The 23608-nt window shown below is 25.0% G+C and overlaps 3 protein-coding genes across 3 annotated transcripts; 1 reads left to right on the forward strand and 2 right to left on the reverse strand.

Moving 5' to 3' along the window:
- Positions 1 to 1553: 1553 nt before the first annotated feature.
- Bma-jmjc-1 (LD40453p, putative) lies at positions 1554 to 7066 on the forward strand (the record flags this gene model as incomplete). The annotated part of the gene is made up of 16 exons (XM_043081204.1): positions 1554 to 1683; positions 1979 to 2073; positions 2553 to 2712; positions 3192 to 3388; positions 3692 to 3845; positions 3938 to 4127; positions 4206 to 4305; positions 4391 to 4504; positions 4632 to 4738; positions 5071 to 5213; positions 5283 to 5383; positions 5650 to 5864; positions 6076 to 6203; positions 6450 to 6561; positions 6730 to 6832; positions 6911 to 7066. The coding sequence occupies 16 exons, from the start codon at positions 1554 to 1556 to the stop codon at positions 7064 to 7066; spliced, it is 2205 nt and encodes a 734-aa protein (XP_042937138.1).
- A 522-nt stretch (positions 7067 to 7588) lies between these two features.
- Bm6504 (O-methyltransferase, putative) lies at positions 7589 to 9385 on the reverse strand (the record flags this gene model as incomplete). The annotated part of the gene is made up of 5 exons (XM_043081205.1): positions 7589 to 7771; positions 7871 to 8004; positions 8219 to 8398; positions 8632 to 8779; positions 9278 to 9385. The coding sequence occupies 5 exons, from the start codon at positions 9383 to 9385 to the stop codon at positions 7589 to 7591; spliced, it is 753 nt and encodes a 250-aa protein (XP_042937139.1).
- A 1427-nt stretch (positions 9386 to 10812) lies between these two features.
- On the reverse strand, positions 10813 to 14665 carry Bm5575 (Phospholipase D. Active site motif family protein; the record flags this gene model as incomplete). The annotated part of the gene is made up of 10 exons (XM_001902206.2): positions 10813 to 11027; positions 11349 to 11495; positions 11703 to 11872; positions 12020 to 12159; positions 12435 to 12635; positions 12928 to 13013; positions 13250 to 13406; positions 13583 to 13766; positions 14323 to 14426; positions 14645 to 14665. 10 exons carry the CDS (start codon positions 14663 to 14665, stop codon positions 10813 to 10815), a joined length of 1425 nt encoding a protein of 474 aa, XP_001902241.2.
- Between the last annotated feature and the right edge of the window lie 8943 nt (positions 14666 to 23608).

The following is a 23608-nucleotide window of genomic DNA, read 5'->3' on the forward strand; positions in this document are numbered from 1 at the left end:
TACTTGAAAATAGATTATCATTAAAGGTAAACATCCTTCTTGATTTTATTGATTTATCATTAAAGATAAACAATTTTCTTTTTCAGTATAAAATAAGCTAATCAATTCTTATTTTAAAGCTAATCATTTACCTGATTATGATAGTTCTTATTATGGAATTCGAAAATATAATTATGTGATTAATTATTATGTGAAAAATAAAAAAAAAAATATTCGATCTAATTAATTTGTATTAATGAATTTTATATCTTGGATGATAATTTAAAGTAATTTTCTATTACAATGACAGTTGACAATTCCTGAGTAATGTTAAACCGTCTAACAAAATCAAAAAGAAACAAAATGAACAAATTCAATAAGTACAATGCGCTTGTCAACTAGCGCCTCCTCACTATAAACTGAAGCATTCAATTCATTTGTCACATTTATTTTGAATGTGACATTTTGTTCATCCATTGTTTATTTCTCATAAAACGATATAAAAAGGAATTGCATTTTATATAAAAATTCAATTATGTTATTATTTTTGTTAAAAAAAAAAAATCAAAAAAAAATGTATTTATTTATTACAAAGTGATTGTTTGCTAATTAACGTGAAAAGTTAAAAATGAAAACGTGAAATTATGTATAAAAAAACTGCTGTGTATAAAAGCAATGATAAATGTTATCAATGATATCAAGCATAAAAATAAGTAATCATTAATGATAATGATTAAAATATAAGAAATATTGAGCGCAGCTACTATTATCTAGTTTCATCTTAAAATTTTAGTTCGAAAATAGTTGAAAAAAAATTAAACTTACATCTAAATTTATTTATTATAAATCAATTCATTTTGAATAATTGACTGATGATATTGATATAAATAATGATAATAAAGTATTCTCATTTCTCATTTTAGTCAATATTTTTATCACTCGAATATTTTTGTATCATTTGATAAAAAGTGATATTAATCCATAGATGTAATTTACATATTCAATGCTACAATCATTTGTATTATTTACTACTGATACCAATTAATTGATACTGATATGGGTTAACTGATACTGATGCCAGTTAATTGATACTGATACTAATTAACTGATACTGATACCAGTTAACTGATACTGATACTGGTTAACTGATACTGATATTGGTTAATTGATATTGATACTGGGAACTGATACTGATATTGGTTAATTGATATTGATGCTGGTTAATTGGTACTGATACTGGTTAATTGGTACTGACACTAATACCAGTTAATTGATACTGATACTATTCAACTAACACTAATACTAGTTAATTGATAGTAACTGATGAGAGACTGATACTAGTTATTTTCACAGTGACTCAATTGTGCCGGATTAGGAAACTGAATAGTTAGTTTTCCTGAGAGACTGGGGACGAGAAGTATTGGAGGGTAAGAGTTATAAAGTTATAGGATCGTTGTATTTTGGCTTGTGGAAAGATGAAATATAAGAATCATAGAAAGTTGTTTATGTATTTTATTTTTATTTATAGTTTTTTTTTTTTTTTTTTTATTTATTTTGATTTATTTGTTTCAGATATGATAAAAGGAAAACGTTCATTTCCAAAGCGTCAAAATAATGTTAGAGTATTAAATTCATCACGTGTTGAGGAATTTGATATATCCGATCATAATCAATCCATAGATAGCATAAATGAACTTTCTGCATGTAAAAACTTCTATTATTTGATGTTAACTTTTTAATATTAACTAATTTTTTCTTTTTTTTTTTTTTTTGATAAGAAAATTCTGAATTTTGAATATACAGTAATAACTAATTATTGAGAACTAATGAAATAAGTTGGTTTCAAATTGGTAGTATTAGTTGTGTTTCAAGTTTTGCTGTAAATTTGATCCTACGACAAATTTTTATTGTATTGTTGATTCAGAACAACGAAGAATTTATGATGATGGAAGCTTTGTCTTTTTTCTAGTTTTTTAAATTAAAATGTTGAAATTTCTAGATGAAGTTTTGTCGCTTAGAAAAAAGACAGAAGATGGTATTAAGTCCAATTTGAATGAAGAAAGAGTGGCATCAAGTTTAACTAGTAGAGCAGAAGTCAGTTAGTTTTTATTTTGATCTTTTAATATATATTACTTCAAAGAATCAAGAAGACTTAATTTTTGGAATTAAAAGAAAACTATGATAGATGCTAGTAGAAGCTATGTCTTGATATCATCTCGTTGAAGCGATAACAAATTAGACAGGGAATACTTAATTTGTCAAAAAATGAAAAAATAAAGAAAGACTGAACACAGAAAAGACAGGGATAAAACTATACCAAGTTTTTCTGTTTGTTGAATATTGCAAATGTTTATAATTAATCCATGAGTTAAATTTGAAAACTGGAAAGGTTGCTTGTTAATTCTGGTTTGAAGCCCCATATTATTGTATTATTATACCGTTACAAAGTTTTCTTTAACTATTAATTTCTTTAACTTTAACTATTTTAATTATTAATCTTTTCTGTGGTTCAGAGAAACAGAACTATATGCAAATATCGCATTTCTATTGTTTTACTTTAAGAAAAAGTTTAGGACAATAAACCATGCAGAGATTTCGTTAAAAGCGATAGAAACGTGCTAGCGTCGGATTTTCTGTCTAAATACGGTGAGGAAACGGATGAAATGAACAAAACTAAGAAAAAGCAAAAAAAAATAATGAAGAAGGAGATTCGAAAGAGAACTAAGCGGAAACGTAAGTTAGTTCATCATATTCTTTCATTGATTTATCAACAATATTGCACGTAAATTCTTAATCCTTTATGCTAATAGAAATAGCTATACATGTTGAAATAAATTACAAATATATTCCTAATACAAGTGAAAAAGTCGAGTTACTTGTAACTACTATTAGTTTATCTAGAGGGTTAATCAAATTTGAAGTTTTCGAGACTAACCTAATGAGTTGGACTTTAAGCCTGACTCACCGATTTATATCGTTACTCCAGGGATGCTTTATTGAAAGAATAAATCGGGGACTGTTTCTTGAAATTTGCGAATAGCTCCTTCTGCTACGAGCGACCCATTGCAGTTTAAAATGAAAAGTTGCGACTATGTTCAATTTATCTCTGAATAATTTGTATACTAAGATGTTGGAAAGTTATTTTTACTGCATCAATAATGACGGATAGGTTACGGTGCAGACGTCACCCATTTATAAATATTATTTTCCAGGTAAATCAGTTAATAAAAGAGAACTAAGTGGTTCAATTAAAACATGGATACCGACACATTCAGGTAGTAGCGTCTTCAGCTCATTATTTAGGAATTGTGATGATTCGAAAGAAATGCAGGATTCAGTGAGCCAAAACATATCTGACAATGCATCGCAAAATTTTGAAAAAAAAAGAAAAAGGAAAATGCAAAAAGAGGTTGAAAAAATATATTCAGTTATTTGGAAAATATCAGATTCAATTTAAATTCTTATCAAACATTGTTCTGAAAAGTCAAATGCAAGTGCTTTTCATAGGATTTCATAATCAGTTAAAGAAAGATAACAAAACTAATCTGATATATGATTTTTTTAAATTAATTTTTGTAGGAAAAGAGGAATTAAATAATTTTGATTTTCATTACTGAAAGCTTTACTCTCAGTGATAGTAGAAGTCGTTTTGGATAGAAAATCTGCACTTTTATTACTTTGTATGGTGTTAACTTGCAAAATAATTATGCAGATTGTCGATTGTTTGAGTGAAGGAGAAGAAATAGAGGAAATTAAAATCGTAAATCTTTCGGATTCAAGCCATGGAAGCTCTTTTGAAAGTGACGAAATTAATGAAGACAAAAATATGGTGGATGAAGAAGAGAATGATGAAGAATTGATTGATGGTGAGATTAATTTCAATTTATTTTTCGTTTTTTCAAATCTGAAATATGTACACTATTCAAATGCAAGTAATATTTACCGGATTTGCTTCCAGAAAGAAGTACAAATAGTGCGGTTCGTGAAAATTTTGTAAGGTGTTACGGAAAAGAAAAGGATGAAGATGCCAGTGACGTAGTAATCGATTTTGAACAGAAGCCTTTCTCAACTCATTGTGATTCAGTACAAAATGGATTGGATGCGATCCAATGGCTTATTGATCCCTACGACCTAACACAGTTTTTCAAGTTTGTTGTTACATACTTATTGAAATTCTGCCTGTCGAAATTTATTTAAATTGATTCCTTTCATATGAAATATTTCAGAATGGTATTTCAAAAGAAAGTATTTCATGTTTGCCATAATAACCCGAATTACTACGGCAATTTATTTAGCACAGCGAAATTTATCGACATTCTGCAAACGGTTCGTATGTTAGATTTTAATTATTAATATTTCTTACTTGTGATTTAATAAATTTTAAAATCTTGTAAAAAAATTGAAAGTTTAGGATTATGTTGAATACGGTACCAATGTGAATGTTGCTATTTACAAGAATCAGCAAAGGTCAACTTTAAATGGTTCTGGAAAGGTTTATCCTCAAGCAATACAAAAAAGTATTAAGGTATGAAATCGCAAATTTCTGAGAATTATTGTTTTCGTTTTAAGCGAAGAAGCCAAGCAATTTCACAGTAGCAGATATTGAAGTCTTTTATATAATTTTCTGGGTAACATGCTTTTTTGTGTTTTAGGCTGGTTGTTCAATACAGCTTACAAATCCTCAAAGCTTCTGTGACAATGTTTGGTACTACTGCGATTTGTTACAGGAAGTATTTGGTTGTTTTGTTGGAGCGAATATGTATGTTCTTTTTCATTAGTTCTTTTTTTTTTTTCTTTTTAACAAGTTGAACTGCTTCATATTCTGTTTGAAATCTTAAAGTATTGAAGGAAAATGAATATGCATCAAGCACTTTAAAGAAATAGAATTAGAATTGTAAGAGTGCTCTGGAATTAGACAGTAAATATAATTGAAATGAAATTAATATATTTGATGCATTTAATAAATAGTTTGTTTTGTATCTGTTTCTAAAATGTTTTCTTGAAACTCCATTTCAATTAATTGCTTTTCAAATTCCATTTTCTTAAAAAAGTGGTTATTTACTGTCTCTTTTTTATTTTTTAACCTTACAGTTATATAACTCCCGCAAATACGGCTGGCTTCGCCCCTCATTGGGACGACATCGACGCTTTCTTGCTTCAATTGGAAGGGCGAAAACATTGGAAAATATATGCACCGGATAGTGATGATGAGATGCTTCCTCGATTACCCAGCGGTCTGTATTAATTTTTTTGATGCATGAAAACTTGTAAAATGATATTGTACAATTGATATTCTTGTTTAGGTAATTTTACGGATAATGATGTTATTAATCGTATGCTTGTTTTTGATGATTGGTTGGAGCAAGGCGATATGTTATATATTCCGCGAGGTTATATCCATCAGGTTAGTAGATATACTGAACAATTTTTTATTGTGAAATACTGTTGTGCAATTTTATCGATTTTTTTCTTTTTTTTTTAGTTCAGTTAGTGTTACTATTTTGATATTAAATTATATAATTTCCTTAAAACATGTGTAATAAATTGATTGATAGCTATTTCATGATATATTTTACTTAATAGATTTTTCTTATGGTAAAATACGATGCATATTGAAATATTTCACTAATTTATATGTTTGTGCTGTTATTTTATTCATTAAATCTATAGGGTTTCGCAGACAAAGATGTTCATTCGTTGCATCTCACTGTTAGTGTTTGTCGCAATGTCACATATGCTGATCTCTTGGAACGTGTCATCCCTCCTGCACTATCTAATTTTGCTGAGCAAAATGTAAACATTCGTAAATCATTACCAGCTCGTTATTTAGATATGACAGGTGTATTGGAATGTGACTATCCACTATTGAAAACTGGTACTATGAAGTATGCATTTCATGAATTTTATGTTTAGCAAAAATATGAACTTATATCATTAGAATGAAAGACAAATTTTAAGTAGAAAGGACTGAATTTGATAGCTTAGGAGGTATGACATCTTAAAAATTCGTCCATTTGAAAATTTGAAATGTGTTTAATACAAATGAAATGAGAATCATGTATTTGTTGTATAATATAATAAAAGGCAAAGTTTAAGATTACATCGATTTCTGGATAGCATCTTTTCAAATTTCTGCAAATATATCAAAGAGTTAAGTGAACCGGCTGTTGATATGATGGCCAGGGAATTTATGAGAACGGCACTCCCACCTGTACTCACTAAAGGTAACTAGTTTTAAACTCAGAATTTCAATTCTATGTGTTCCTATAATGAAAACTAAACAATCTCGTCTGTGCTTGTTGTTCAATGTTCAATCTAAAAGAATTTCCGTCACACCATAATGTGTTTAGTGTAAATAAAACGTAGAAATTAGATGTTTTCAACTCCTCATGGCTATAAAAAATTAAAATTTACATAGTGTTAAATTTGAAATTCTCATCTTTTTTTAATTTCCTGTTTATATTTTAAAGAGGAGAAAGATATGACAGCGTTATGCGTTGCCGGTTCATCGTTGTATGGTGATAAGGAGCATATTTTCACAAAGAATACGTCAATCAAACTTTTAAGAAGACATGGTCAAAGGTGATTTCTACAGTTATTCTAGGATAATGTTTGACACCAGTGGTGTCATGATATAGTTTATCAAAACTGTCGTATCATGGTATCTAGAAAGATACGATATCAGTTATTCTTCTTTACTTTTTGAAATGAAATGTTACTGTAATAATCATTTACTAACCTTTTTTCCAGACTTATTTATGAATCGGAAGAACGTTGCTTTATTGTACACCGCATGGCAAATTCAAGAGTTTATGAGGGAAGACCGGAAGTTTTATTTGATCTGGATGTAGAAGTAAGGCTTTATCTTATTCATAATATAAGGTTGGATTTCTGGTTAGGTTGCCCAAGTTATATCAAATTTGATTTTCAGCTTGCCGAAGGATTTGCAAATTTAGTGAACGCTTATCCTCGCTGGTGCTTAGTATCGGATTTAAAATGTAATGATGCAGCCGACAATATCAGATTGGCCGAACTTTTATATAGCAATGGATTACTTATGGCTGAATTTCGAGAAGCTATGAAATGAAATTAGATTATTTCGATCAATTAAAAGATAGTAATTTGCTTCCTTGCTCTATCAATGTAGCAGCTAGCATATTGTTTTTGATCTTAAGCGAATTTATCGCATTCGCAATTCTTTACAATCGTTTTCTCAGAGCTGTAAATGGTCTCCTTACTTTCCGTTCCTTACAATGATTAGATTTTTTCTCCAGTTAGCAGACTGAATGAATGAAAAGTTTCATTTACTGCACAAGTTGTATTTTAAATTGATTACGTAATCGAATTGACTATATTTCACATCGTCAAGTTTACCTGTTATTGTTATTCTTTGGGTTTAATAACGAAAAATATCATTTTATGATGTTGTTTGGCTAACTTTATCGTATTATTGGTATTAGTTGGAATTCTTTATATATTTTGTTGAGTGAAATATCATTTTTTTTTCTTTTAATTTGAATGAAAACTTTATCTTCCAGTTATTTATAAGAAAAATTTTTTGAATCAGTTTCAATAGTTGTTTAATTTCGATGCACATCCTGAATTTCATTTAGGTGTTTTTCCCTAATTTAGTATTCTTTTTGAAAATTACATGTATGCCGTCGGCAATATTCATCAAATAATTGTATACGCGGGGATCTTTTGAAGCTTTCTGATTTGTTTCATCGACAGCTGCCGTGTTGCGATCTTTTATATAACCAGATCCTTTGACTACACTTCCACCCCATAAGGCCTGGAAAATCAAGCTTTCTGATCTAGATTATAAAATTCAAAATTTGGAATCGAAATTTACAAATTACAGCAATGTTTCCACAAATTTCGGTAGACTTACATTATCAATTAAAATAACACCTCCAGGTCGCAGTAGATTAACCGATTGATCATAATATCGTGGATAATTAATTTTATCAGCATCGATAAATACGAAATCCCATTTTCCAGCTTCTCCAGAAGCAAGCATTGCATCTGAAAGCTGAAAATTAAAAATTGTCTTAAATTAGTTTGTTGTGATTCATACATTTTGGAAAGAAATGAAACTAGTTTTTAGAAGTCTGAAGTTTTCCAACATACCATAAACATTTTGAACATCAACTTCTGTTAATGTTGCTAGAAAATTGTTGTTCATTTCTTGCATTTTTGCTTCAAAATGGTCAAATTTTCATTTCAAAAGTATGCTTGCCTAGTTTTTGCGCCGCTAATCCAATATGCCGTTTGATTTTTGGATAAATATCTGGTCTAGCTTTAATAAAATCACGACTGATGCTATTATAGCTTCCCGGATAGATATCGATTGTTAGTACTTCGCTTCCCTTGGGCATTGCTAAGGCCCAGGCTACTGCTGATGAACCAGTATAGGTACCTAGAAAGTATCAATTCTGACCTACTTGGCCAAACAAAACACAGTAAAACAAAGATTGTAGTGAAATTCGGAGGGAAGTCTGTGATAACAATAAAGTTTTATCTATAGATGAAGAGATTTGCCAAATATGAGAAATTAACTTTAGAAAAATTTCGAAAATCTAAAAAATTTGGACTTCCAAGCTGAGAATAATTTTGTTAGCTCGAAGAATTTGTAAACGTTGATGTTTACACCTATATCGATAGCTTTTTTAGCTTGTATTAAATGTATAAGATTTTGGCCAAGTTGAAGCACTTCTGGAGCTCCAATCATTCCTCCATCTGGTAGATTCAGTGTTCTTTCAAAAATAATTTTTTGAATTGGATCCATTTTGACTGATATCTGAAATATAAATATATAAATATAAATATAATGAAATATAAAGACAAAGGTGTGATTATTAGTTCCAATAAACTTTTAAATAATTGATAAATTAAAAAGAAAAATTCAATTCATAAATATCTTATTTGATAAGATATGTAGCTCTTATGTAGTAGCATCATCAAGTTTGTTTCATAAGAAATGAAATTTTAATTTGAATTTAAATTTAAATGAATGAAATAAATTTCTTTTCGTATTTTTCTTCCTCTTACTTCAATTATCATTATTAGTTCTGTCATCAAAAATGTGCTACAATTTGCTGACTTACTTGTAATTTTGCACTTCTCTTATCTAATATTTAATTTAAATTTTACACTTTTTTTAAAATAGAAAATAAATATTACTAGAATTAGAAGAAATTAAATGATATGAACTAATAGTGACATCATGAATATCTTTGAAAATGTTTATTAATTAAAAATAAGTATGAATGATTACAAAAATGCTATTAGCACTTACATTGACGCAGTATCCATAAATGCTATTACTACGCCATGGAATTATACTTGCAAAGCTTATCACAAAAATATTTGATAGTATCACTAATATACAAATAAACCATTTCATTATTAAGATGTTGTTGATTGGTTTGATCATTCTGGAGGAATAGTTGTTCGTTTGAGAAATTGAAATAAAAAAAAAATTTAATCGATTTTACCATATACAATTCTGTACTTCATTGCCATTTAACTTAACTTTTGCACTTTTTGAAATAGGAAGTATAGGCAAAATAGGAACAATAACTGTTAAATTTGCAAAGATTTTCTTTTTTCTTTTTTGTAATAACTGTTTTAAAATCTTTGATGTCAATTTTGAAAAATGTTTATAACAGCTTATTAATCAAAGCAATTATTAAAAAAAAAAAAATTTTCCTCAAAAATTTGATAAATAAAGTGATGAATTTTGATATGATTTCGAGAAACTTAGATCCTGTAAATAAATATAAGTCATTAATAATATATTATTTTAGATTATCATTGATAACACATTATTTTAGAATGTATTTTAGAATCTCTTGCAGCCATTCATTAATTTTTACCTGTGAAATTTTCATAGGTAGAAAATTTCAGTGAATTAAGTAAGTGAAATAAGTGATATTTTAGCTTCTGATAAGAAGTTCTTATCTCTCGAAAGTTTAAGAGAGCATTTTTAAATTAAATTAAATTCCATCCATTGCTACCTTTATATGATTTCTTAAAAGCATTGCTTTACTTATTATACTAATACTAATATCATAGTAACATTTATAATACTTATACTAATACCATTAACAAACTTGCTAATCATATTTTTTTGGAACTCTGATAAGACTATCAGAGTTTATCAGGCAAATCACATAAAATTACCTTAAAATCTCAAGTGATATCACAAACGATCTATCAGTTCTTGACGAATTACCTAATATTAAGATCAAAAAATTCATAAAGTGAACGGAATATTAACGCAAATGTCTATTTACCCAATGACGTAAACATTGTAATAAATGTTGTAAATCTGTCAGATCGAATTGATGGTAAGAATATCACTTTTGAAATTCCTTCGAAATATACTCACGTGATATGTTCAAAACTTTTTCAAGTTTTCAGATGTGTAATCTTTTCTTTTTTTCACTGACCGATATTTCATTTTTTTATTTCACAAAAAGAATTTTAACAAAGGGCAGATTTAGAAAAATCAAAATAACATATATTCGTTGAGTGAATTAATATACTACAAGTATAGTATGTGATAAAGCACAAACAAAAATTCACTTGCAATGAAATTTTCTACTTTTACAACGGTTATACAAAAATTTCCTATGCTCTAGATAAACTATGGAACGATATAAATTATTTAAATTAGAAAATGAGGTGAATATTATTCGTGATACATCACTGTTAAAAACAATGATAAAATATTAGAAAAAAAATTTAGGGCTAATATTTCTTAAAATGAAGGTTAAACATAAAAAAAAAAAAAATTCTTCCAAATTCAAACCAACATTAACCAATGAATTAATCTTCAGGAACTAAAGTATCATTTTTCATTCGATAACCTCTATCATCAAACTCTGATAGGGATGATGCATAAGTTGAATTCCAATCTCGCATGAAAATTTTTTCATTTAAATTAAGAATTATTTCCGAATTTAATGTCGTGTTATGTTGTCGAATTACAACGCTGGCGCCTGCAGTATTGATAAAGTAATCAGCTGACCAGTTCGATGTGCCTATAATAGTGATAGAATGCAAAAAACTACGAAAAGTACTATAGCACTTTTATTTTGGCAAGAATTGACTAATAGAATTCTACTTTCTCAAAGTTAACTAATTCAAGTTGTTCGATTCATTGCCGTGCATAAACGAAAACTTGTTCAAATTTTCTATACAACCGAAGATTATGTAAGAGAATCTAAGGTGTCATCTTTTAACAAATGATAATTGACGAATACAAAATACATTGCTCAAAAACGAAGACAATGCATAGGTAATTTTTAAGAAATTTTTCTCAGAAATTTTTTTACACATTTTAGAAATTAAATAAAAAATACCAATTAAAGCACTGTTATCAGTAACCATATATTTTGCATGATTTACACGAGCGTATGGAATGTTTTTCTGATCGCCTATCGTTGGTACTATGAATATACGTACTTCAATAGAACCCGTTGTATCCGGCACACAAATTAGCTTTCTTTCTGCAACTTCAAAACTTGCCACAAAAATTTCATTTAAATAATTCAATATCACCGACTTAAAATGCTCCAATTCTTATTTGTTGCTCGGAAACGCTTTCGGAAAAAAAAAAGTTTTTCATAGATCCAGAATTTCACAGATCCAGAAGATCCAGAAAAAGTTTTTCACAGTTTAGCAGCAAGATCCAGAATTCTTTTTAAAAATTTTACTTTTTGTATCATAAGTTCGTTTGCAGGGTAAAGTTGAGGTAATGACTGCTAATGACTTCAAAAAAGCAAATAATGACGGTCGCGTAGTTTTCCATTTGCTTATTAATAATTTCACTTTAATACCATTGTATGCGGCTTTTCGCAAAGCATCATCGATAACAGGCCAGTATCTGCCAAACAAAAACCAGAAATCAAGAAAGTACCTTTCAAAGGAAAAAAAAAATCAACAAAAAAGGGGAAAAAAAAAAGAGAAAAGGAAGAAAAACGAAAGAAAGAAAAAATTGAAGAAAAAAAAATCAAAGTCAAAAACTACATACCTATTATTTGCTAAATATAAGGTAGTCGGGAAGTAATCCATCACTGATATATGTATAAATTTTCGAGCAGTATTGATAACATGCAAAATTGCACTAAGATCATTCATACGACCTCTGGTACAAAAAGCTGGTGGTGCACTCTGCAAAATACATTCGTCTTTTGGAAAAACAGAAAATAAAGAAGAAATTAAAATAAATAATATATTATTGAATTAGCTCAAATACTTATTATCAAATATCAGAATAATCTTTAATTATTAAAAGATTAAAAGAACGTAAAAGATGTGATACACAGAGATAAAGCAATGAATAACATAATTATGAGTTACTTTAGGGCTGAATAGGTTAACCTTACTATATAACCATCTTGTTATTTCATTTGAAATGATTGATAACTGCAACATGGGAAAATTACCGAAATGTAAACATTATTTTGTTCACCGTTAAGCGTAGTTACCATCGGATTTTTAGCGTTATAAGGAGTTGCTAGCTCGTTTGGCCATGACGATGGTAATTTCTTACCTGGTGCACCCATTTCCCAATAAACATTCATCACTTTCATTAAATCTTCTGCTAAACGCTCACAATTGAATACGCCGACACCAAGTTCTTTCACCTTAAAACACTAAATTCAAACTAATATAAGACATTTCTAAACTTTTCTAAATTTTTATTTCAAAAAGAAAAATCTCCTTAGAACTTATAAAAACAGTGTAAAAACCTTCTCAGTCCAAATATGTCAGAGTTCATAAACTAATGAATTTTTGCTGATCAATAAGTAGCTGCGTCATTTTAGTTTTCTCAAAATTTTCGAGTGTGTCGATAAAAAACAATATTTTTGATTCACCATAAAAATTTAGCTACACTTATCCTTATCCTAATTACTATACTACAACAAGTTTTAAGACCTGTGTTAAAGATCTCCAGTCAAGATTAGCCGATCCCAAATAAAAATGCTTCGAATCGACTATCCAAAACTTCGTATGTAATACTCCTGCAAAATTATGAGCTAAATAAAATGAATTTTAAATGAATGAATAACCCAGTAAATTTAAGTGCCTCAAAATTGTGTTATCTTAGAACTTGTGAAATTATATAGTAATTTTATGAGTTTTTTTATTAGTGCACTTGATAATTCAAGTAACGATTTATGGAATCAGCTATTTTAATGTTAATTTAAATACAGAACGAATAAAATTAAGTATGTCAAAATTTAATTTATAAACTTACCACTACCAAACCAATTCGAAAAATTTAAACTGCGCACTTCAGCCAGTTTCTCACTTTCTAATGTTCTGGTCTCATTATTATTTTTTGCGTCTTGAACAATTCGCAATTTGATGCCTTTTTTTGCTGCTTCAATCAATGCATTGTATATATCAGCACCCTTAAAAAATACATAAAAATCAAAGAATATAAGTTCGACAGAATCTCAAGGATTAAAATAGCACTCCAAATTTTGTCTGTAATTTTTCTAGATGTGTTGAAATTAATTAATATGAATAGTTAGTTATTTGTCTAATAAAAAATTGTTATTAAACATTATTAAGTTTGAAAACAAACATCTTGAGTTGATGGACCTCTATATGAGCCAGTATTTTCTGAAAGTAAACTCCAGTAAAATGATGCGATATCAATCGACTTTTCAGCTGAACCAATTAATCGTTTCCATATTTCAGTTGTTGAAGGAAAATTTGACTGCACAGGATAAGTCATATTTTCGGGTATTGATTCCACAAAATGAAATCTAAAATTTATATTTCCTCAATGAAATAGCTAAAAATAATTTTTGCATAAACTTAATATGAAAAAAGCAATGATTTATCCTACATTTCAAAAAAAAAAAAGCTTACACCACCTATATATACATCTCTTAATCCTAATATAGGTTAAAATTTCAGCAACGCATCAGCTTTTTTCAAACATTTATAATAAAAAACTACCATTATCAATCTCTGTCAAATTTCAAATTCAATTCTTTTAAAGTGGACTTTCTATTTTTTTTTTTATAGGAAATGTAATAAAATTAAAATTAAGTTGAAAAATATTCCGAGAAAAATTTTTATGAACATATGGAAAAGTATAGTGACAAATTATCACTTTACATGATTTAATAACTTTTAGTCAAATTAAAATTACAAGTGTATCATCATTAAACATTCATTACCTAAATACATTATCAGTTGTTACTCATCGACTGTATTCTATGACAATAATTTAAGTAAACATTTTATACACGAAAATAATAAATGAAAATATTGAAAAAAAAAATAAATAAAAATAAAAATGGAAATAAAACTAACTCGCAATTTTGTTGGCATGACTTATTGGAAAAGAGAAGCTTGGATGATGCTCCGGTCCAATTCAACGATAAGCCATATTTACTTGATGCCAAGAAGAGAAATACCTAAATGAAATATTCAAATTATACACAATAAGAAATTTAGAATATTTGAATAAAGAAAAAAAAAAAAAGAAAGAAAAGAAATTATTTTCAAAAATGATACAATAAATTTTGTTATAGTTGTAAAAATTGTGCAATTAATATAAATAGGAAAAGAATATGTGAGCAGTTTGAAGAGAGTAAAAAGATTGATAAAAATTTGAAAGATTAATAAAACTTACCTTTGTACAAAGGGTACACATTCCGGATAACTTTCAGAATATTTCCATTTTACCGTATAACACCATCCGGAAATGAATTAAGCCATTCCCATTGTTAGCAATTCTTCATGTTTAAATTTCAAAAAAAAAAAAAAAAAAGGAAAACTCTAAGAAAGCAATATTTGCAATCATAATAAACTCTTTGAGATATTGAAGTAACAGAGAGCAGGTATATGAAGAGAATTAGAGATTGTTCGAATAGGAGAGAATGGTAGGCTTTGATAGAATTAGTGAGATAATATGTTAACTCTTGTTATAGTTGTAAAATTTGAATAATCATAGAGAGGAAAATAGTATGAGTAATTGAAGAGAGAAGAAAGACTGATAAAAAATTGAAAAGATAATATTGGAATTAAATGGTGGTTATTAATTATGATAATCATTAAGAGCGAAAAATGAAGCATTTAAATGTTACTTTTAAGGATTTTTAAATTAGTGAGAAGAAAACTTTAGAGTAAGTATGAAAGTATAAGTTAGTTCTAAGTAATTAAGTTTAGTAAATTATCAAAAAATAAAATAAATAAATTAATTAATTAAAATTAATTTACATAGTGCTGCTTTAAAATTGATAAGGTTTGGCCTATCTCATAACAAAATTTAGTCTATTTGGCTTATCATGTTTGGCCCTATCTCATTGACTGTTATCCTAGCCAGAAGATGGCAACTGTCACTTGGATGAAAAAGCATGGACAATAGCGCAAATAAAGCGGTAATTGCACCGAACCATTGAAATAATATATCTTTAGTATAATATCTGCAATTTTCAGTCTTTGATTTTCTTTTTTTCCATCTTTCTATAATAGTTGCTAGGTGAGATTTTATTTTTTAAATATCCAAGAAGCATAAAGTGCTTAGGTGGAGGAATATTTTGAAGCTTAAAGTTATAATCGTTATTTTGAAAACAACTATGTATCCTAGCCAGAAGTATTCTAGCCTCATTAGCTTGATTATCAATAAAATTAATGAAATTCTAGACTATTTTATTATTATTTATTTTTTTTTTTGAACTAATGAGGCTAAAAAAAAATAAGCCTAAGCCTAGTTAAGTAGTGATTACATGAAGTATTTTTTTATTTGTGCTTCGATAACTTTACATTACTTCCTTTTTCATTTTCCGACTTTCATCTTTTTATTTATGTATATCCTTTTACATAAGTTTTTTCATATTTTAATGAAAATTTTTAAACAATCAGATTTAATTAGTCAAAAATTTATTATTCAATTTCATTTCAAAAAATTCCCACTGAAAAGACTTAGAATCTCTTCTTTTTGTTGCAACAAAAAAAAAAAAAAAAAAAAAAAAACAGCAAATTAATTAATTAAAATTTATTGCAATTAGAAGATATGAACAGAATGCAATCATTTGAAATGATAAAACAGTAACTATCATAAATTATAAGTGATAATGATAATAAAAAATTCTTTTTGAAAAATTAATAAATCCTTCAATTAAATAATTTTTGTAATTTATAATAATTACAAGCAATATTTATCAGTTGTTTGAACAGAATCTATTAACAAATGTTATTAAAAAATAAGTGAAAAATAGTTGTAGATAAAAGAACTTATCAGAATTCAATAACCATCTGTTACTTTGAAATCTTTTTATTCGAGAATCAGTGATAACATCATTGTGATAGCTAATCATTTCCATCTATTTGTTATCATTTTAACAGTGTGAAGCATATCTTTGCAGTGTTATATTAATTCATATAATCTTCATACTAACAATTACTTTTAATTAAGTTAAGAAAAGAATCAATCAAATATGCTAATTAGTGAAAAAAAAGTAAAAAGACAGTTATTAATTAATAAATTAGAAAGAAAAATGACTAATCCATTGGTGATTAATATATATTACTACAAAAATGTCATTTGTTAATAAAATGTCATAATAATAATAATAATAATAATAATAATAATAATAATAATATTACTAAAAAATGTCTTCTAAAAAAATGTATATATTACTACAAAAATGTCATAATAATAATAATAATAATAATAATAATAATAATAATATATTACTAAAAAATGTCTTCTAAAAAAATGTATATATTATTACAAAAATATCATTTGTTAATATAATCATAATAATAATATGTATTACTAAATATATCTTCTAAAAAACTCATTTCAAAATTGTATTAGCACTGAAATTGTCCCCAAAATGTCATCAAAACCTTTATGACTTATTTGAGTAAATGACATCAATAAATAAACAATAACTTATCGATTAAGATATATGCAAAATCCAAATTTTATTCCATAAAAATAAAAACTATTAAGAATATAAAGAAAAAAAAAACGTAAAAAAAACTAAGCTGAAAAAAAAAATAAGCTAAATTAAATTTAATGAGCTGAATTAAAAATGATTGAAATAAAAAAGAAATGAATTTAACTATCATTAAGTTTTAAAACATTTTAACATTCTCTGAATGTCAAATTTACAATATATCACATAAAACTGTGTAATCTACTTAAGGTATAAGTATTAAACTTCATTTTAGCATTTCATTCTGAGAATTAATAAAGATATTATTAAAGCTATTTAACTGGTTGTAAAAAAAGAAAAAATTCCTTTAAATTTAGAAAAATTTCCGAAAAATTCTCATATTTTTCATTGATCTTGTAATAAATATTCTCCAAAAAGAATGAAACTCGAATAATAAAACTTAAATAATGAAATTTTATTAATCATAATAAAATATGTCAAACTATGCTCAGTTTGCTAAAATGATAATTTGTTTACATTTTATTTTATTTTAAAAGAATGTGTTTCGTTCATGCAGTAGTAGTTTTAATAAAAACCACAATAATAATAATAGTAATAATAATAATAATGATAATGATAATAGCAATGATAATAATAATGGTTAAAAAATAATAACAATAATAATAATAGTAATAATAATAATGGTAAAAAAAATAATAACAATAATAATAATAATAATAATGGTAAAAAAAATAATAATGACAATAATAATAATAGTAATAATAATAATAATGACAAAAAATAATAATACTAACTAATAATAATGAGAATAAATATTAATAGTAATAGTAATAGTAATAATAATAATAATATGAAGAAAAAAGAAAAGATCATCTTATATTAGATTTTCAAAAGGATACGAAAAAAATTATTATTTGGTATAATTACAACATAATATAATTTTTCAATGATATGAAAATATATTATTGATTAAATCGATCAATCAAATCAATCAATAAATTATATAAATCATTGTTAATAAACAAACTATAATGAACAACAACGAACAGATAAATATGATCTAAAACAATAAGGTGAATTATATTAAAATTATTTTAATTTTCATTTATAGAAATTATATATTTTCATTGTTCACTTCGAGTAATAATTGCATTTCTCTAATTTTCATTTTCAAATAAACAAAAATTTAAAAGGAAAAAAAGAAAAACAATATTTTAGATATTATCATCTTCTGATGAGAGGTATTTGATAAACTAACAGATAATTTAAAAATGATAAAATTTTTTACATTTCAAAGTAATATTAAAATTAAAAAATCTAACTTTTAAAAGTTAAGAAATGAATGCTTAAAAATATTACACTAAAACATTTACAATAGAGAGAGAAAATTTAAAAAAAAAATCTAAAATTACTTTTTTCTATTTATTTCATCTTTCTCATTTTTAAAATAACAAACTTCAAAGTTATCTATTTTCTTCCTTCCTTTCTTTTTTTAAATAGCAATTGTGAACTTGAAATTTTCAAATTAAATATTTGAATGTGGTGGTATTATTCAGGAAAATTTGTCAATCAGGAAACCAATCAGGAAATTGAGAATTTTATTGCTATCTATAATGTAAATCATCTTTATCAATTCATGGCAAAATAATATTTCATCAGGTAATTATGGATGTGTTATTCGGAATTTCGGAATGCCATCGTTTAGTTTTAATTCAAGTGATTAAAGGTTGAATGAGAATTCAATTCGGTTTATTTCCATTTCTGAAATTAATAAATATGAAAATTTTTGAAATGAATAAATTTTATTAAAAATATCTTGTAAACAGCAATTTACTGCGTAAATTAAAATGAAATTCATTTCATGCAAATATAAATATTCATGAAAATAAAAATTGTATTTTAATTAAAAATAAATAATATACTAATTTATCTTAACCATTTCTAAATTAGATGGTTTATTTCAAATAATCAAACTTAGGTAAATTACTAACTTTGGGTAAATTACTACCACTTGATGAATTCCATTTCTGATAATTTCAATTATTTCATTGTCTATTTCAATTATTTTATGCAATTTATTTTTCAGAAAATTAGACGAAAAATTAATTATTACCAATGGCTCATTGAGATATAAGCGCAAAAATACTCAAAAAAGTTGCGGGTAAGTAATTCAGGGCAAAACTATCCCAAAATATATTTGAATTCAAATAATCAAATATTAACAATTACATTTTCTTTATTCCATGCACATTTATTTATTTATTTATTTATTCCACGTTTTCGTTTTTTTTTTTTTCAACGAAATTCAAATTTAATACCTTTAACATTAAATGAAAATTATATTATAAAATGTTTCATCAGAAATGATTGAATAATAATTGAGTATTTTCAATTTGAATTTCAGTCTTATCCTAAAAAAAAAAAAACATAATAAATGTTGGATAATTTCTTTTCTTAATTAATTTATCTGATTATTGGCTTCAATTTATTGAAATTTAATTTGAATCTCGTTTAATCTGTCCTACAATTTATAAATCATACAATTCTATTAGAAATTATGTGGGCATCTAAATTTAATAAAACACTTTCATATTTAGGCGGTTATTGTCACTATTCATTATCCGCCTCTTTTCTTTTTTTTTGTTTTCATTAGGCTCGTTTTCATTTAGTAATTAATTATATGATAAATTTTTATTTGATAATTAAATAGAAAATGATAAAGGTACCTTTTATTTTAATAATTTTTAAACTAAAGATACGATGTAAATGTAGCATTTGAGATAGTTCGTTTACTAAATCATAAGAATTAAATTTAAAAAAAAAATTGTTTTAAAATTGGAAAGATTTAAATTTAAAAGTTAAAATTAAAATTAATAAAAAATATGCTTAAAAAAAAATTGAAAAAAATATTGAAATAAATGTTCGATCATTTTGTTTTTAAATTAATTTGTTCAATACAGAATCTATTGGTTCAGAATCTATTGCTTCAGAATCTCTCATTTTCAAAATCCGTTTCGTTTCTTTTATTTGAATAATATTCTATTTATCATTTTCTGATAAAAGAAAGGTAAGAAATAAAATTTTTATTAAAAAATTTTAAATTTTAGTTTAATTAATTTGTTTTAAAATTATTTCTCTGTTTTCATTAAAATTTCAATTTTGAATTTAATTTTTACCTTTATTTTCTAATATTAGCATTTTGTGTTACATTTATAAAATAATCAAACATTTCATTTTATTACCACTACTTCCTTGTCTACTGCGAATAGATTATAACTTAAAAAATAAATCTTTAATTACTATAAATTCAAATTAATTGTTTTTAATTTAAATTTTATATATTTAAAAATTTTCGATCAACTAATTGAATTATCAATTAATACTAAATTTTCAACTTTTAGAAATAATAATAGTGAAGAATGAAAAAAAAAAGACTGATTATTAAATAAAGCTAAATTAAAATAATGAAATTTTAATTAAACAAAAAAATGTATGAAATGATGAAAAAGGATTAAATACATTTTATGTATTAATAATTTTGGAATATTTAACCAAAATATTTAAAGTTTGATAATTTTTTTTTTTTTAAAAAATTTTAACAAGCGCATTTTATTTATCACTTATCAGTGATTTTTGTTTTTGAACAAAAATGATTAAATTGCAAAGAAAAAAGACTAAAAAGCCGAAAATATCGGATTCAGATTCAGGTAAAATTCCGGATTAGGAATAATGCATGATGCATTTTACTATTGAAATTCATTTATTTAAAAGAAATACGAAAAAAGGAAAAAGAAATTTTTAAGTTAAAAAATTTGAATGAAAAAAAAAAAAGGCAAAAATGAAAATTTGATCATATTACATGCATTTGCAATGAAAATTTTCAATAGTTTTAAGCATTTGTTGATACTTTTAAAAATTTTTGAAAATGATAAATGTGTTAGCATTTCATAAATATGCAAATATTTGCATAAAGAATTTATGGCCAGCAAATCAATAGTAAAAATTTTATTGTTTATATAAAATTTATCAAATGTAAAATGTTGAGCAAATAAATTGTTCAAATAATATTATGTTACAAGTTAAAAGCTATTAGTTGAAATTAAAATTTATAATTACTTCATGGTGCGTAATAAATTTAATTTTATATCCTATTTAATTACTTAGTAATATCGATCTAATCAATCAATCAGTTAATCAATCAATTGATCAATAGCTGAAGTATTGTTATCAGTAGTATAGTAAGGAAAAAATTATGATATTGTTGCTTAATTTTACTGCTTATATTTTATTCGGTATCAGGTTAATTTAATTATTCAATTGGCTAATCAATCAATCAATCAACCAATCAATCAGTTAATCAGTTGATTGATTGATCACTGTTACTAAAAAAAAAATAGGAAAAAATGGAACCATTCAAAATAAATTATAAAAAAAAATTTTTCTTTTCGAAAATTAAAATTAAAAAAAAAAAGGATTCCATATTTTGAAGTTTTTATCACATTACTGAAGTGCGATAGTTCAATTTTAATTAAAATTTCTGAAAATTCATATGTAATTTTTTTTCCTTCTATCACTTTTAACAGAGAATTTCAAGTATTTCATCCAGAAATAGTCATGCATCATGTCATTTCAATTTTTTAATTAAATATTTAAGTTTTGATTTTTATTTTCTGTGTGAAAGAAATAATTAATTTGAAACCTCATAATATATTTAATTGATGAATTGTTTCTGTTCTAAAATTTCAAAGATAATTTTAATAGGTATATATGATGCGGAATAAATGAGATATTTCAATGTTATCATATCATACTCTCAGGTCATACTTTTATATTTTTTAGGTTAAAATCAACTCCATAATTATAGTTTAATATGAAATTACTAAATACATCGATTGATCAATAACTTACTTAGATATAATTTACTTTTAATAAATTTTTAAAATTTTCAAATTTTAATAATATAATATTGATTAAAAAATAAAAGTGTCACTTTAGCACTGCAAAATATTTCAGAACTTCTTAAGCAATTCAATAAAATAGTGCAAATTTTATAAAAACTGAATGCAATAACCGGAAAAACGGTTATTTTTGGAACAGCAACCATTCAATCAATAGCATTTATCCTGAAAAACAAAAATACGGAAAAAGCATTCATTGTAATCAAATATCATTTATTGACATTTATCGAATTACTAATTAACTAATTACTACTACTACTACTACTTCAATACTATCATTGATATACATGCAAGAGAATAAATTCAAAATCTTTTATAATCATTTTAAATTCAGAATTTAACAATCATATAACCGGTTTTCAATGCAAAAAATTAAAAGCAAAAAATAAAAAATGGAAAAAAAAACACTAAAAAGAAAGAATCAATTATTAATCAATAAGATATCAAGCAGTAGAGTGTTTATATTTGAGCTAATTAATCAATTAATAAAAAAAAAAAAAAATTTTTTTTTCACCTTTTTTTATATCTCAAATATTTTGCATTTATATTATATACAAATGATAAAATTTAAATTATAATTAGCAAAAAAAGAAAAAAAAAAATGAAGCAATTATGAATTACTAAGTATTACAATGATTGTTGTAAAATAAGATTAATTAGCCCAAACTAAAAAGAATTAATTAATATCAATGAAAAAAAAAAAAAAAAAAAAATTGAATATCACCAATACAATTCATATAAAATTTTGTAAAAGAGTGTGAATATTTTTTCTTTTTAAATAAAAATTAATAATTTCTAAGTAAATTTTACTTTCAGAATTTCACACCATTAATTTCATTTTCAAATATAATTAAAAAATGTAACATTTTTGTAGGTAAAAATTTTTTAAATTTAGTTATAACTAAATTTAGATTTAAAAATAAATTTAAGTTAAGATTTATTTCATATAATAATATATATATTTTCTGTTTTCTTTTAATGCTATATTTAATTATTGGAATAAATTACTACTAGTAAAGAACAAATGAAAAATACAAAAAAAAAAAAAAAGCTATAGTATTCTTATTAAAATAACTGAGCATTAAAAGGCATAAATTTGAAATTTGTATATGCAAAAAAAGGATAAATAAATTATATCATTAATAAATAATAATACAAGAATAAATAAATAAACAAATAAGAGAAGATGGAATGTTTTGCAATTGTTTACAAAATAATGCAAAATAAAATTATGAATAAATTAAAATAAATAATTTTTAAAAATCAAATATATTTATTAATTTAAAATTAAAAAAAAAAAAGAGACATTTAGAATTATTATTTTTTTTTTTAAGTAAATATTGAAGAAACATTCCATCTTTTATCGAGTATACAATATATATATATATATAATACCTCTTTGTATTAATTCGTACGTTTGATGATCGAATGATAATATTATCATTTGATAAAAGTTGCAAAAAATTTATTCAACTAATAAAAAAGAGAAAAAAAAAATCAAAAAAAATAAAAAATAATCTGCTTTTCTCTTTTTTTTTTTTTGACAATTTAAAAAAGGCACTATGGTACGTACTATCAAATGAAAAAATTGAAATATCAAATTTAACCGGATGAATTTATCACAGTCAGAAAATAAATTGTAATGCAAAAAAAAAAAAAAAAAAAAAAATAAAAAAGAATTTTTTAGCAATCAGGAAAAAAAAAAAAGGCAATATTGATATCAACCGGATT

Source organism: Brugia malayi (genome assembly GCF_000002995.4).
Source record: "Brugia malayi strain FR3 genome assembly, contig: Bm_v4_Chr4_scaffold_001, whole genome shotgun sequence".
Lineage (NCBI taxonomy): Eukaryota > Metazoa > Nematoda > Chromadorea > Rhabditida > Onchocercidae > Brugia > Brugia malayi.